At 40.7% G+C, this 16,101-nt stretch overlaps 1 protein-coding gene across 3 annotated transcripts in view; it reads right to left on the reverse strand.

Moving 5' to 3' along the window:
* Nucleotides 1–16,101, reverse strand: part of LOC140195013 (DEP domain-containing protein 1B-like) — a 56,319-nt gene that overhangs the window by 26,528 nt on the left and 13,690 nt on the right. For all 3 annotated transcript variants that reach the window (XM_072252570.1, XM_072252571.1, XM_072252573.1), the window contains exons 4-6: nucleotides 15,939–16,066; nucleotides 5,659–5,789; nucleotides 183–230 (exon numbers count right to left, since the gene is read on the reverse strand). In XM_072252570.1, the coding sequence (XP_072108671.1) occupies nucleotides 183–230; nucleotides 5,659–5,789; nucleotides 15,939–16,066 (307 nt within the window). The remainder of the gene's footprint in view (nucleotides 1–182; nucleotides 231–5,658; nucleotides 5,790–15,938; nucleotides 16,067–16,101) is intronic.

Consider the following 16,101-nt stretch of genomic DNA (forward strand, 5'->3'; position numbering starts at 1 on the left):
TTCATTTGCAAACCTATTTAAAATATGGGAAGTGTCATAACTCCAGAATTTAGAGTGAGGAGTACATTCTCTGTTTCAAGTTCCATCAAATTTCTGCAACTGAAAAATTTGCAAATCTAATTGATCCATTAAATTTATCTTAACAAGGTCAAAACATTATAGACAACTACATGTATACTTACAGTTTGCCAGACACCTCATAGCTGACAGAACCCAATGTGGAAGCTCATCTATTTAAAAAAAGAAAATGTTTTTAGAACTTTTCATAATATTTTAACCTCTAACACCACCTCAAACAATTTTACCCTATTTTTTGGAAAGATATTCTCTGTAATTTCCACAGGCTTTGTGCTTGGCAGCAAACATACACAGGTACATGACTAAACAAGAGATCCAGAGAATTTTGAAATTTGATCACTAGCCTTTTTTGATCTTTACCAAATAACATTACAGTGGCATGCAAAAGTTTGGGCACCCCTGGTCAAGATTTCTGTTACTGTGAATAGCTAAGCAAATAAAAGATGAACTGATTTCCAAAAGGCATAAAGTTAAAGATGACACATTTCTTTCATACTTTAAGCAAGAAAACTTTTTTATTTCCATCTTTTACAGTTTCAAAGTAACAAAAAAGGAAAAGGGCCCAAAGCAAAAGTTTGGGCACCCTGCATGGTCAGTACTCAGTAACACCCCCTTTGGCAAGTATCACAGCCTGTAAACGCTTTTTGTAGCCAGCTAAGAGTCTTTCAATTTTTGTTTGGGGGATTTTCGCCCATTCTTCCTTGCAAAAGTCTTCTAGTTCTGTGAGACTCTTGGACCGTCTTGCATGCACTGCTCTGTTGAGGTCTAGCCACAGATCCTCAATGATGTTTAGGTCAGGAGACTGTGAGGGCCATGGCAAAACCTTCAGCTGGCGCCTCTTGAGGTAGTCCATTGTGGATTTTGAGGTGTGTTTAGGTTCATTATCCTGTTGTAGAAGCTATACTCTTTTCATCTTTGGCTTTTTTTACAGATGGTGTGATACTTGCTTCCAGAATTTGCTGGTATTTAATTTAATTCATTCTTCTCTCTACCAGTAAATGTTCCCAGTGCCACTGGCTGCAACACAAGCCCACAGCATGATTGATCCACCCCCGTGCTTAACAGTTGGAGAGGGGTTCTTTTCATGAAATTCTGCACCCTTTTTTCTCCAAACATACCTTCGCTCATTGCGGCCAAAAAGTTCTATTTTAACTTCATCAGTCCACAGGACTTGTTTCCAAAATGCATCAGGCTTGTTTAGATGTTCCTTTGAACCTTTTGAATAGAACTTTTTGGCCGCAATGAGCAAAGGAAGAATGGGTGAAAATCCCCCAAACAAGAATTGAAAGACTCTTAGCTGGCTACAAAAAGCGTTTACAAGCTGTGAAACTTGCCAAAGGGGGTGTTACTAAGTAACCATATAACAATTACAGCATGGAAATAGGCCATCTCGGCCCTTCTAGTCCGTGCCAAACTCTTACTCTCACCTAGTCCCACCAACCTGCACTCAGCCCATAACCCTCCATTCCTTTCCTGTCCATATATCTATACAATTTAACTTTAAATGACAACATCGAACCTGCCTCAACCACTTCTGCTGGAAGCTCATTCCACACAGCTACCACTCTCTGAGTAAAGAAGTTCCCCCTCATGTTACCCCTAGACTTTTGCCCTTTAACTCTCAACTCATGTCCTCTTGTTTGAATCTCCCCCACTCTCAATGGAAAAAGCCTATCCACGTCAACTCTATCTATCCCCCTCATAATTTTAAATACCTCTATCAATTCCTCCTCAACCTCCTACGCTCTAAAGAATAAAGACCTAACTTGTGCAACCTTTCTCTGTAACTTAGGAGATGAAACCCAGGCAACATTTTAGTAAATCTCCTCTGTACTCGCTCAATTTTACTGACATCTTTCCTATAATTCGGTGACCAGAACTGTACACAATACTCCAAATTTGGCCTCACCAATGCCTTGTACAATTTCAACATTACATCCCAACTCCTATACTCAATGCTCTGATTTATAAAGGCCAGCATACCAAAAGCTTTCTTCACCACCCTATCCACATGAGATTCCACCTTCAGGGAACTATGCACCATTATTCCTAGATCCCTCTGTTCTACTGCATTCTTCAATGCCCTACCATTTACCATGTATGTCCTATTTTGATTAGTCCTACCAAAATGTAGCACCTCACATTCTTCAGCATTAAACTCCATCTGCCATCTTTCAGCCCACTTTTTTAACTGGCTTAAATCTCTGCAAGCTTTGAAAACCTACTTCATTATCCACAACGCCACCTATCTTAGTATCATCTGCATACTTACTAATCTCATCATCTAGATCACTAATGTATATGACAAATAACATTGGACCCAGTACAGATCCCTGAGGCACACCGCTAGACACCGTCCTCCAATCTGACACACAGTTATCCACCACTACTCCCTGGCGTCTCCCATCCAGCCACTGCTGAATCCATTTTACTACTTCCATATTTATGCCTAACGATTGAACCTTCCTAACTAACCTTCCATGTGCAACCTTGTCAAACGCCTTACTGAAGTCCATATAGACAACATCCACTGCCTTACCCTCGTCAACTTTCCTAGTAACCTCTTCAAAAAATTCAATAAGATTTGTCAAACATGACCTTCCACACACAAATCCATGTTGACTGTTCCTAATCAGACCCTGTCTCTCCAGATAATTATATATACCATCTCTAAGAATACTTTCCATCAATTTACCCACCACCGACGTCAAACTTACAGGCTGATAATTGCTAGGTTTACTCTTAGAACCCTTTTTAAACAATGGAACCACATGAGCAATACGCCAATCCTCTGGCACCATCCCCATTTCTAATGACATTTGAAATATTTCTGTCAGAGCCGCTGCTATTTCCACACTAACTTCCCTTAAGGTCCAAGGGAATATTTTGTCCACACCCGGAGACTTATCCACTTCTATATTCCTTAAAAACACCAGTACTTCCTCTTCTTTAATCATCATACTTTCCATAACTACCCTTCTTGTTTCCTTTACCTCGCACAATTCAATATCCTTCTCCTTAGTGAATACTGAAGAAAAGAAATTGTTCAAAATCTCCCTATTTCTTTTGGCTCCGCACATAGCCGTCCACTCTGATTCTTTAAGGGACCAATTTTATCCCTCACTATCCTTTAGCTATTAATATAACTGTAGAAACCCTTTGGATTTATTTTCTTGCCAAAGCAGCCTCGTATCTTCTTTTAGCTTTTGTAATTTCTTTCTTAAGATTTTTTTTTACATTCTTTACATTCCTTGAGCACCTCATTAACTCCAAGTTGCCTACATTTATTGTGGATCCCTCTCTTTTTCCGAACCAAGTTTCCAATATCCCTTGAAAACCATGGCTCTCTCAAACTTTTAACCTTTCCTTTCAACCTAACAGGAACATAAAGATCCTGTACCCTCAAAATTTCACCTTTAAGTGACCTCCATTTCTGTATTACATCCTTCCCATAAAACAAATTGTCCCAATCCACTCCTTCTAAATCCTTTCGCATCTCCTCAAAGTTAGCCTTTCTCCAATCAAAAATCTCAAACCTGGGTCCAGTCCTATCCTTCTCCATAATTATATTGAAACTAATGGTATTGTGATCACTGGACCCAAAGTGCTCCCCAACACATACCTTCGTCACCTGCCCTATCACATTCCCTAACAGGAGATCAAACACTGCCCCTTCTCTAGTTACGCAAACAACAGGAATTCTGCAGATGCTGGAAATTCAAGCAACACACATCAAAGTTGCTGGTGAACGCAGGAGGCCAGGCAGCATCTCTAGGAAGAGGTACAGTCGACGTTTCAGGCCGAGACCCTTCGTCAGGACTAACTGAAGGAAGAATTAGTAAGAGATTTGAAAGTGGGAGGGGGAGGGGGAGATCCAAAATGATAGGAGAAGACAGGAGGGGGAGGGATGGAGCCAAGAGCTGGACAGGTGATTGGCAAAGGGGATATGAGAGGATCATGGGACAGGAGGTCCGGGGAGAAAGACAGGGGTGGGGGGGGGGGACCAGAGAATGGGCAAGGGGTATAGTCACAGGAACAGAGGGAGAAAAAGGAGAGTGAGAGAAAAAATGTGTATATAAAAATAAATAACGGATGGGGTATGAGGGGGAGGTGGGGCATATACTGCGTCCGGTGCTCCCGATGTGGCCTTCTATATATTGGTGAGACCCGATGCAGACTGGGATATACTGCGTCCGGTGCTCCCGATGTGGCCTTTTATATATTGGCGAGACCCGACGCAGACTGGGAGACCGCTTTGCTGAACACCTATACTCTGTCCGCCAGAGAAAGCAGGATCTCCCAGTGGCCACACATTTTAATTCCACATCCCATTCCCATTCTGACATGTCTATCCACGGCCTCCTCTACTGTGAAGATGAAGCCACACTCAGGTTGGAGGAACAACACCTTATATTCCGTCTGGGTAGCCTCCAACCTGATGGCATGAACATCGACTTCTCTAACTTCTGCTAATGCCCCACCTCCCCCTCGTACCCCATCCATTATTTATTTTTATACACACATTCTTTCTCTCACTCTCCTTTTTCTCCCTCTGTCCCTCTGACTACACCCCTTGCCCATCCTCTGGTTCCCCCCCACTTGTCTTTCTCCCCGGACCTCCTGTCCCATGATCCTCTCATATCCCCTTTGCCAATCACCTGTCCAGCTCTTGGCTCCATCCCTCCCCCTCCTGTCTTCTCCTATCATTTTGGATCCCCCCCTCCCGCTCTCAAATCTCTTACTAACTCTTCCTTCAGTTAGTCCTGACGAAGGGTCTCAGCCTGAAACGTCGACTGTACCTCTTCCTACAGATGCTGCCTGGCCTGCTGCGTTCACCAGCAACTTTGATGTGTGTCCCTTCTCTAGTTGGTACCTCTATGTATTGCTGCAAAAAACTATCTTGCACACCTTTGATAAACTCCAAACCATCCAGCCCTTTTACAGAATGGGCTTCCCATTCTGCCATAGTACTGCCATGCAGGGTGTGCAAACTTTTGTTTCGGGCCCTTTTCCTTTATTTTAATTTTGAAACTGTAAAAGATGGAAATAAAAAAGTTTTCTTGTTTAAAATGTTAAAGAAATGCGTCATCTTTAACTTTATGCCTTTTGGAAATCAGTTCATCTTTTACTTGCTTAGCTATTCACAGTAACAATATTTTGACCGGGGTGCCCAAACTTTTGCATGCCACTGTATACGTGCTTCAATTAGTCTTAATATACTGGGCAAGGAGCAAGGGGAAAAAGACTTTAACTTTTGTTCTTACTTTGCACATAGGAGTTTTGACAGGGAGAATGCATATTTGGATATCAGACTTACTTAGCTGTGTAGCAAATATTTTACAGAAAATTTTGCGATAGCACACAGAAAACTTTATTGTCGATTCACCAGAAGTAAGAAACTTGACCCAGCATCAGGAATCCCACAAACAATAACAACAAACAAAACAGAGATAAAGGTAAAAATTGCTCAAAACCAAAAAATGCAAGTTGGAAATTTGTTTTTCAAATTGGTTTAATTACTAAAAATAATTTCTCAATGTCATTTTAGCCTTTAGATTCTAGAATATTCAATATACATACCCAATTTATTCTCTAGAAACACCACTCCTTGCTTATTAACATGATGAACATTATAGATGATGTACTTAGGATTGAGGTGTTTAGGATCCAACACACCTTCCAGAGAAGCCAGCCCTAAGATTTTCTGCAAACTGGAAGATTGGCAAATACAAAATATATTAACTCTTCTCTTAGTGACATACTATATGAACAGCTATTATGTTCATACCTTAAAGTCTGTGCAATAAACATTTCACAATAACTCCATTAACAACTTGATTAATAAGAAAACATTATAGACTATATAATTTCTTTTTTAAATATCCATTCTCAAGACAGTGATATTACTAACATGACCTGCACGTCTGCCTACCCCAGTTGGGAGAGAATAGCTCATCTGCAACCACTAACACTTAGTAGCTTGAAACTATGGAGCAGGTTGTGAAGTCACTATAGTATAAACAACAATTAAACAAAAAAATCCCATGCACGGTAGTCCAGCTAGGAACAAAGAGTGACTGGAAGAATAGGGAACATTTAGTGTTTTAATACCAACTCAGGAAAGTTTTTTTTTATTAACACATGATTTCAATTTTTGAAACTGTGTTCAAGAGTAGACATATTTCACTGGATAAATTGTCCAGGAGCCTAATCATACTAACAAAATCCTAATTCTAAATATTGCAGTTGAACTATATATTTATTTCTTCATCTTATGCAGTCTTATTCCATGTTGCAGATCTTGGTAAAGGGATCAATTTCTTCATTTCTGGCCATTGATACATCCTATACCTTGACCCACATCTCTCCACCATTTACCAATCATAGACAAAGTACAGCGTGGAAGCAAGCCTTTCAGCCCAACTCATTCATGCCAACCAATGAGCCTAGCTAAGCCCAAGAACCTTTCCTTTCCATACACTTAAATGTCCTTTATTAAAAGTCATTATTGTACCTGCCTCAACTACTTTTACTGGCAGCTCATCTGATACACACTTTAAACCTTTTTGGTCTCCTTTCCCTTGGCAAGACTGTGTGCATTCTATGACCCTCATTTTATACATCTCTATATGATCACCCCTCAACTACCTTTGTCACAAATGGGATAGCACGGAGTTATGGAAATTGGAGTTGTTCATAAGTCAATTGTGCTTGAAATTTGAGGAAAGAATGGTGAGGGGCAGATAATTTTTTTAATAACCCTATTGAAAGGTTAACACCTGATATATTGGAAAGTGCGGGTTGAAGTGGGAGATACAGGGTCATATGGTGTGGAGATTTTAATACGCAGAGTACTATGTGGGGTTCTACTGACACAAATGTAAATAGGACAGCATTGGAATACTTTCTGGAAGAAAAGTGTTTGGTGAGCTTGAATGATAGTAGGAGTACAAGGATAAACCTATTGAATAACATTGTTTCTGCTATAGACCTTGTGCTGGTATCTGAGGATATAGCAAGTGTATGTAACTGGGAAGTGTATAATGATACAACAGTGGGGAGTAATCATTTTCCCATTATCTGTAGAATGGGAATAGATCTGTATCAGAGGAAAGTTCTAATATCTCCACTTGGAATTTTAAAAAGATAAATTGGGATTTACTTGATTTGTGTGAAAATACATTTCCTGATCATTTGGTTTTGTGATTTCTCCTTCTGATAAACAAATTGTTCCCCCCTCCCCACTTCCACTATTCACTACTCTGACCTTTTATTTCTTCTCACCTGGCTATTACTTCCCCTTTGCTCCTCTCCTATCAGATTGCTTCCTCTCCAGCCCTTGACCTTTCCCTCCCACCTGGCTTCACCTTTCACATTCCAGCTAGCTTCTTTCCCCTTCCCCCAACTTTTATTCTAGCATCTTCCCCCTTCCTTCGCAGTACTGAAGAAGGGTCTCTGCTTGCTTATCGAGAAATGGTTCTGGCAAGCTGTCCTCAGATTACTGAGAAAACAAAATGTTCTAGTTGCTGCTTGATGTTTAATTTATACTGTCTGAACTTAAAAGGGCTGGTCAGACATCACCTGGAAAAGATGGCATTTGATATAGTATGTTATTGGATTCAAAACTTATTTTGGTTTTTCAATACGATATGGATTGAAGGGTGGCTTCCTCCTTCCTGGATATTAGCAGCTGTTATCCCTATAGTGGAACTTTGCAAGGAATAATCAGATCCTTCCAGTTATAGACCTATTTCACTAACAATAATGGAACGAATGGTCATAGCAAGGCTTCGTTATTTTGTGGAAAGTAGTGGAAAATTAGCTGTATACCAATCTGGATTTCGCAAAGGAAAAATAACCATTGACTCAGTGTTAAATTTGGAATCTGATATATGTAAGGCCCAATTAATAAAGTATCAGTGGTAGCAGTTCTATCTGAATAGAGAAAGCTTACAATATGTTATGGATGCAAGGATTGCTGCTTAAAACTGTAAAGATGGGAATAGGTATTATTGTTCAATTGGTTTCAAAGATTTTTGTGTGACAGGAACAGACAAGTTAGGCTGGGAACAACATTATCTAAGGAATATGAGATAGTGAATGTGATTCCTCAGGGGAGTGTGTGTAGCCCATTCCTTTTTAATATTATGATTAGTATTATCTTAAATATTGACTCAGGCATTTCCAAATTGTTATATGCTGATGATAATGCAGTGTGGAAGAGAAGCTATAATATAATTTATATAGTTAGGAAAATGCATGCAGCTATTAATGAAGTAGAGGAATGGGGACATCAGTGGGGGGGGGTTAAAATTTCTGTTGCAAAGATTCATGTTATTTGTTTTTCTAAAAAGAACATTACACTCACAATTGATCAAGTCATATGGTAAATCTTTTAACAAGAGTAGGTGGCAAAGTTTCTAGGTACGTCAACACAAAGCTAATATAGAAGGTGCATGTGAACAACATTCTAGAGAAGTGTAAAAAAGCCCTTAATGTGGTCAGGTGCTTAGTTGGTGTGATTGGGGAGTGAGTAGGAGGTCGCTTAAACAAACGTATATTGCTTTAATCAGATTTGTATTTGATTATGGATGTGTTGCTTATGGGTCAGCCTTTAGCAGCTTTAAAGCCCTTTGATAAAGTTCATTCTCAAGAATTGAGATTATGTTGTGGTGCTATTAAATCACCCCAATTTCCACATTAGAAGTGGATGAAGTACCTTTACATCTACGCAGGTTACAGTTGGCAATGGTTTACTGGGCTAATGTGAGGACATAAAATTGGTCATCCAATATTGACAACATTAATAGAGTATTGGAAGCAGTGCATTCATAAGATCTCAGTTCTGGGTGGATGTGAAATTAATGGGCCCAAAATCTTGTATTGTTTAATATGGAATATGGACCTAGTGTATCCCTTTCTGTTGCTCCTCCATGGTTTTCCCTTTGCCTGTGGTTGATTTAAGCCTTCAAGAAAAGATAAGATTGTACATCAGGAGCACAGATAATTCAGCAATATATGTAAGGCAGATATTATGGCTTCTTGTATATCTATACAGATGGTTTAAATGATCCAGAGACAGGTCGCTCAGGTGTTTCTGTTTGAGTTTCAGGTGACTAATAAAAGATTATCAAATGAAATATCAATATTCATATCTGAGATTGTTGCTATCATTTTAACCTTGGTAGTACACTGAGTATGTTCTTCTGTGCTCTGATTCATGATCAGTTTTGACATCTATTAAAACAGGACATTTCAAATTGTAGGCCAGACACACTTTTTTAGATTGGACAACATCTGATAGGCTGCAGGATCTTGGCTTGTGTATCCATTTCTTACGGGTTTCTGCACATGTTGGGGTTGAAGGAAACAAGGTGGCAGATATTCTAGCCATGCAATAACTTAAAATGAAGGATGTAAATATAGTGGTGTCTTTGCATAAAGGGGAGGTGAAAGCCATAATGAAAAAGTATATTCAATCACCGTGGCAACAAAGATGAGATAAGGAAGACAAATGATGGCACTTATACAAAATTCAGAGAGGATGGTGGGAACTCAACTGGGAGATGGGTATAAAAGGAGGAAAGAAGTTATGCCTACAAGTTTACATACTAGGTTGAATAATTCCTTGTTCAGAGTTTATATGCATAACAGTGGCATTTGTAGGGAATGCACTTGAAACAGTGCAGCATACAATATATTGCTTGAATGCAGTTCCACACATTACTTTTTGATATTATTGGGGGGAGGGGGAGGAAGGAATTAAGTGGGTATACTTCCTATCTGTTCTCCACACTCCAGTTCAGTAGGTGGCAGCAATGCACCTTATGTTGCTCTGCCACTTTACAAAAAGTTGCTATTCTGGGAGTGGCCATTATGAGACTGAGCAGGTAAAGGGGTGGGGGAGGTTGTGGCTCAAAAGGTTTTGGTGTGTCAAGAAAGAAAGCAAATAATCCACCTGCTTGGAAATAAAAACAGGAACTTTGAAAAGTATCATTGATTAGCTAATTAGAGGGCAATAAAAGGAGGGCAAAGTTTGGTGAAGTTTCCTTTTACAACAGATATAGTGAAAGTGAGGAGCTGAGCCTTCAGCTTGAGAGACATTGGTGAAGGCACACTGATAGGATTTCAGAATCAGAATAAATATCACTGGTATATGTCGTGAAATTTGTTGCTGTGCACCAGTAGTACATTGCAATACATAACAAAAGCTGTAAATTATAGTGCATACATTCTTTTTAAAAGTTAAATTAAATACATAATGCAAAAAGAGAAAAAAGTATAGTGAGTTAGTGTTCATGAGCTCCATATCCATTCAGAAGTCTGATGGCAGAGGGGAAGAAGCTGTTCCTGAATTACTGAGTGTGTGCCTTCAGGCTTCCGTACCTCCTTCCTGATGAGAAGAGGGCATATTCTGGTGATGGGGGTTCTTAATGATGGACACCGCCTTTTGAAAACATCATTCCTTGAAGATATCCTGGATACTACAGAGGCTAGTGTCCATGATGGAACTGATGGAGTTAACAACTTTCTGCAGCTTATTTTGTTCCTGTGCAGTAGCCTCCATTCCCCCCCCCCCCCACCAGACAGTGATGCAGCCAGTTGGAATACTCTCCATGTTACATCTGTAGAAATTTGTCACTGTCTAGCAACATACCAAATCTCCTCAAACTCCTCTTGAAATACAGCCCTGCCATGCCTTCTTTGTAGCTGCATCAACGTGTTGGGCCCAGGATAGATCCTCAGAGATGTTGACATCCAGGAGCTTGACACCACTCAATCTTTCCACTTCTGAGCCCTTGATGAGGACTAGTGTGTGTTCCCTCATCTTACCCTTTCTGATTTAATTTTTCTTGTTCAGTATTGGTATCTGATTCAATGTAGGCATGACCATAGTTAGGGCAATGGAATATTCCTCCAAGTTGTGAGAAGATGGGGAACCCCAGGTCTTGCTGATGACTTCATCTGCGAGCAGTGTACCCAGCTGAAGCTTCTGACAGAACAGGTCAAGAAACTGGATGTATTCAAGATCATCTGGGAGTCTAAGAAGCTCACAAGTGAGATTTGTACTGAGGTAATCACACCAAAAGTACAGGTTACAAAAAAAAAAGGGGTTATCACCAGGTAAAGAAACAGGAGTCGGCAGTCAATGCAAGGTTCCCCTGTTGCCATTCCCCTCCTTAAATACCGACTGGTTTCAAGGCTCAGCAGATGGGTGCAGTCAGATAGTGTGATAATGATTGGTGATTTGACAGTGAGGGTCAGGCAGGAGATTCTGTAGCTGCAGAAGAGACACCTGGATGGTGTGTTGCTTCCTGGATGCCAGAATCACGGATATATCTGAGTTGCTGCAGAAAATATGAGGGGGAGGGTGAACAGCCAGATGTTATTGTACATATTGGCAGAACAAGGGAAGAATTTCTGCAGACTGAGTGTAGGAAGTTAAGCAACAGATTAAAATGCATGTCCTCAAAGGTAATGCTTTCTGACTCCTCCTGATGCCATGTGCTAGTGAGCCCAGAAAGAGAAAGATAGACAAAACCAACGTGTGGCTGAAGAACTAATTGGTGGATGGGGCAAGGATTCAGGTACGTGGATCACTGGGGTCCTCTCTGGGGTAGAGGTGACCTGTGCAAGAGGGAGAGGGATGGGTTGCACGAACCAGAGGGGGATCAATATCCTTGCAAGGAAATATGCTAGTATTAGATGTGAAAGTAAAAATTAGCTTTATAAAGATTAGCTAAAGATATGGATTAGCTTGATCTGTCACATGAAATGTGCTTTTTGTGTCAATTCAAATCAGTGAGGATTGTACTGGGATAGTTCACAAGTATTGCCATGCTTCTGTCACCAAAATTGCATGCCCTCAACTTAAAACCTAACCCTAACGGTACTGTCTTTGTAGAAGGAAACACGCATGGTCATAGGGAGAATGTACAAACCCCTTATAGACAGTGGCAAGCTTCGAACCCTGATCAACTATAGCTAGTGCTATAAAGTGATTGTGATAACTGCTATGATGTACCATGCTGTCTCGTTTAAACTAGATTGGCAGAGGGGTGAGACACTGAGCAGGAGCAAGTCATGGAATAAAGCAGTAGTCATCAAGAGCAAGTCCTACGCTCAGAAGAGCCAGGAACAGCACAAGGCAGGGAAAAGAATACTCAATTACACTAAATTTATTTCAATGCTCAGCATTTAACAAGAAAAGCAGATAAACTCAAGGTTTGGCTCTGAGGACTATTCCATGACAGAAACATTCCTGAGAGAAGGGCAGGACTAGCAGCTCAGTATTCCAGGATACAGATATGATACAAGTATGACAGATATAGGTAAGTGAGGTGGGTGTGTAGCCTTTTTGATAAGGGAGTATGTTACAACAGTACTTAGAGTGGGGGATTGCCCAGTGAGGCTATATGGGTAGAACTTAAAAACAAAGGGAGGTTGGGGCTTTCCCCAATCATCAGTGCAACTTAAGGAGTATGTGTGCAGAGAAGTTGTAGGAATAATAGGGTTGTATTGGATCGTGTGGATAGTCAGAGGCTTTTTCCCAGGACTGAAATGGCTGCCACAAGAGGGCACAGGTTTAAGGTGCTTGGGAGTAGGTACAGAGGAGACGTCAGGGGTAAGTTAGTTTTTTTTTTAAAAACGCAGAGAGTGGTGAGTGCGTGGAATGGGCTGCCGGCAATGGTGGTGGAGGCGGACACGATAGGGTCTTTTAAGAGACTTTTGTATAGGTACATGGAGCTTAGAAAAATAGAGGGCTATGGGTAACCCTAGTAATTTCTAAGGTAGGGACATGTTCGGCGCAACTTTGTGGGCCGAAGGGCCTGTATTGTGCTGTAGGTTTTCTATGTATTAGTGAGAGAAATTAATTCCCCTGAATTGACTGGGCCACCAAAGCATCCTGCCTACATGGGATGCAATGTGTGAAATGTGTCCAGGAAAGCTTCCTGAAACAATATATAGAGGACAGGAAGGTCCAAAAGTGTCCTTCTCTTCAGGAAAGAAGTGCAAGTAACAAGTAAAGTCAGGGAGTTGTTTGGTTCTAGTGAGCATAATTCTATGATGCCTTTTATGCTCTCTTTGTCCAACAGACCATGGATGCTAGAACCCCCAATGACCCTGTGATTTCGATCTCTGAAGCTAACGTGAGGGCATCCTCCAGGAGGGTTTACAAACAGAAGCACCTGGCCCAGACGGAGTGCTGAACGCCTGTGCTAATCACTTTGCTGGACTTTTACAGGCAATGTCAATGACTCCCTTTGGCAATTTGAGGTATCCACCTGCTTCATGCAGGCTTCAGTTATACTGGTGCCCAAGAAGGACATAGTAACCTGCCTCATTGACAGTCTAGCAGCATTTACATCCACTTGTGACGCAGTTTGAGAGGTTGGTCATGAAGCAAATCAATTCCTGCCTGAGGAATGACCTAGATCCACTCCAGCTTGCCTACCGTTACAACAGGTCAATAGCAGATGTCATTTCATTGGCTCTACTCAACCCAAGAACACCTGGACAGTGAAGATGCTTACATACTGATGGTTTTCATTGACTACAGTTCAGCATTCAACACCATCAGCACCTCAAAACTAAGTTCTAAGACCTGGGCCTTGATACTTCCCTGTGGAATGGCCACGGCATCTCCTCCACAATCACCATCAGTTTAGTTGCACTAGGCTGTGTGCTTGACCTACTCTACTTGTTTACTTCCCAGGGCATGCTCTCTTCTCACTGTTGCCATCAGGACAAAGGTATAGAAACCTTAGGATTCAGATCACCTGGTTTAGTAACAGTTACTGTACTACCCCTCAACTATCAGGTCTTGAACCAAAGGGGACAATTTCACTTGCTCCATCATTGAAATGTTCCCACAAACAATGGACTCATTTTCAAGGACTTTAATTTCATGTCCTCAATATTTATTGCTTATTTAGTTATTATTATTTCTTCTTTTTGTAGTTGAAGTTTGTTGTCTTCTGCACTCTGATTGAACACCCAACTTGGATGGTCTTTCATTGATTCAACCAATTTCCCCCGGGATTAATAAAGTATGACTATGACTATTCTGTTATGGTTATTATTCTATAGATTCATTGAGTATGCCCACAAGTAAATGAATCTCAGGGTTGTATATGGTGACATATGTACTTTGATAATAAATTTACTTTGAACTTTTCTGACACTTGTAATTACTTCACTTTCATTGACAGATTTTTGAGAGACCAAGTTGTATAGTGCATCTAACTCCATAACATTCCTCTTGGATAAAGGGGAAGGAGAAAAAAAATAAATAGAGGGCTTTCCCTACAAAAAGAGCATGAGCTTGGTAGCCTTCACTGGAGATAAAGAATCTAGAATATGACAGACTTGATTACATCAATGATCCCGCCAATCCTTTAACGTTGTGGCCCTCAAACCGGCTATACAAAGGACGGTTTTATCATTAGAGTAATTTTGGCAGACACAACAGCAGAAGCCGGTGATGACCAGCTTATGATAATAAAATTTACTTTAAACTTTGAAGTACAGCTCCAATGCCTGATTTATGTTTGCTGATACACCATTGCTACTGTCCAAGCCAAAGGTGGTGACAAATCAGCATTTGGAGGGAGAATTGATCTGATTGAATGGTGCCACAACACAACATCAGCAAGACCAATGAATTGATCATCATCTACAGGAGGAAGAAGCCAAAAGTTCATGAGCCATTCTAGGGGATCAGAGGTGGAGAGGGTCTGTAACTTTAAATTCCTCAGCATTTTATCAGAGTATCTGTCCTCCATCCAACATGCAAGTGCCATCACAAAGACACATCAGCACCTCTACTTAATTTGAAGTTTGCATAGGTGATATGCCAAATCTAAAACTTTTGACAAACTTTATGGATACGCAGTGGAGAGTATCCCAACTGATTGCATCAGAGCCTGGTATGGAAACAGCAATGGCCAGGAATGGAACAGACTGCAGAAATTGGTGGATACAGCCCAGTCCAGCACAGGGAAAACCCTCTCCACCATTGAGCATATTTACATAGAGCACCACCACAAGAAAGCAGTATCCACGATAAAGGACATCCACCATCTAAGCCATGCTCTCTTGCTACTACCTTCAGGAAGGAAATACAGGAGCCTTAGGTCCTGCACCATCAAGTCAGGAACTGTTATTACCCTACAACCATGAGGCCCCTAAACTAGCTTGGTTAACTACACTCAACACAATTCTGAACTGATTCCATAACTATAGACTCAATTTCAAGGACATAATGACTCATGTTCTCAGTATTATTTATTTTTATTAATAGTTATGTTACCAAACTTGTCATATTTTTCACATTGGTTGTCAGTCTTTATGTATAGTTTTTCATAAATGTTATTGTATTTCCTAACTGTCCTGTAAATGCTGGTCAGAAAAGGAATCTCAAGGTAGCAATGGTAACATATATACATATTTTAATAATAAATTTACTTTGACTGTTTCAAGATTGTAGTAGCAAGTGTCCAGCAGCAGCATGTTCCTTTTAGGGTGAAAGGTAAAGCTGGCAAGCTTGGAGACCTTGGCAAACAAAGCGAGATTAAGGCTCTGGTCATGAAAAAGAAAGCATACACTGGGTTTAGCAGGTCAGTGATAAGTGAATCCCTTTAACTAAAAATAGTAAGAATACACTTAAGGGGGGAATCAGATGGACAAAGAGAGGGCATGAGATGGATCAGGCAGGTAATGGAAAATCCTAAAATGTTCTATAACGATATAAAAAGGGTGGCTAGGGAGAGAATAGGGCCCCTTGGAATTCCAGGGTGGGTGCAAGGGTTGCTGGAGAACGAAACAGACAGGAGAAGCAAAAAAAAAAATATACGTACTGTGCGAGCGTCATTGATTTCCAGATCCCTTCCACAGTCGCCTGGGACACCTCTTCCCGATGAACAATTCTGCATTCTGCTACTTCCCCTATTGCAATACTATGGCGCTTGTGCCACAGTTCAGAATTCTGCAATAGATTGAATGAGGAGCATGGTGATGAAC

Source organism: Mobula birostris, chromosome 3 (assembly GCF_030028105.1).
Source record: "Mobula birostris isolate sMobBir1 chromosome 3, sMobBir1.hap1, whole genome shotgun sequence".
Lineage (NCBI taxonomy): Eukaryota > Metazoa > Chordata > Chondrichthyes > Myliobatiformes > Myliobatidae > Mobula > Mobula birostris.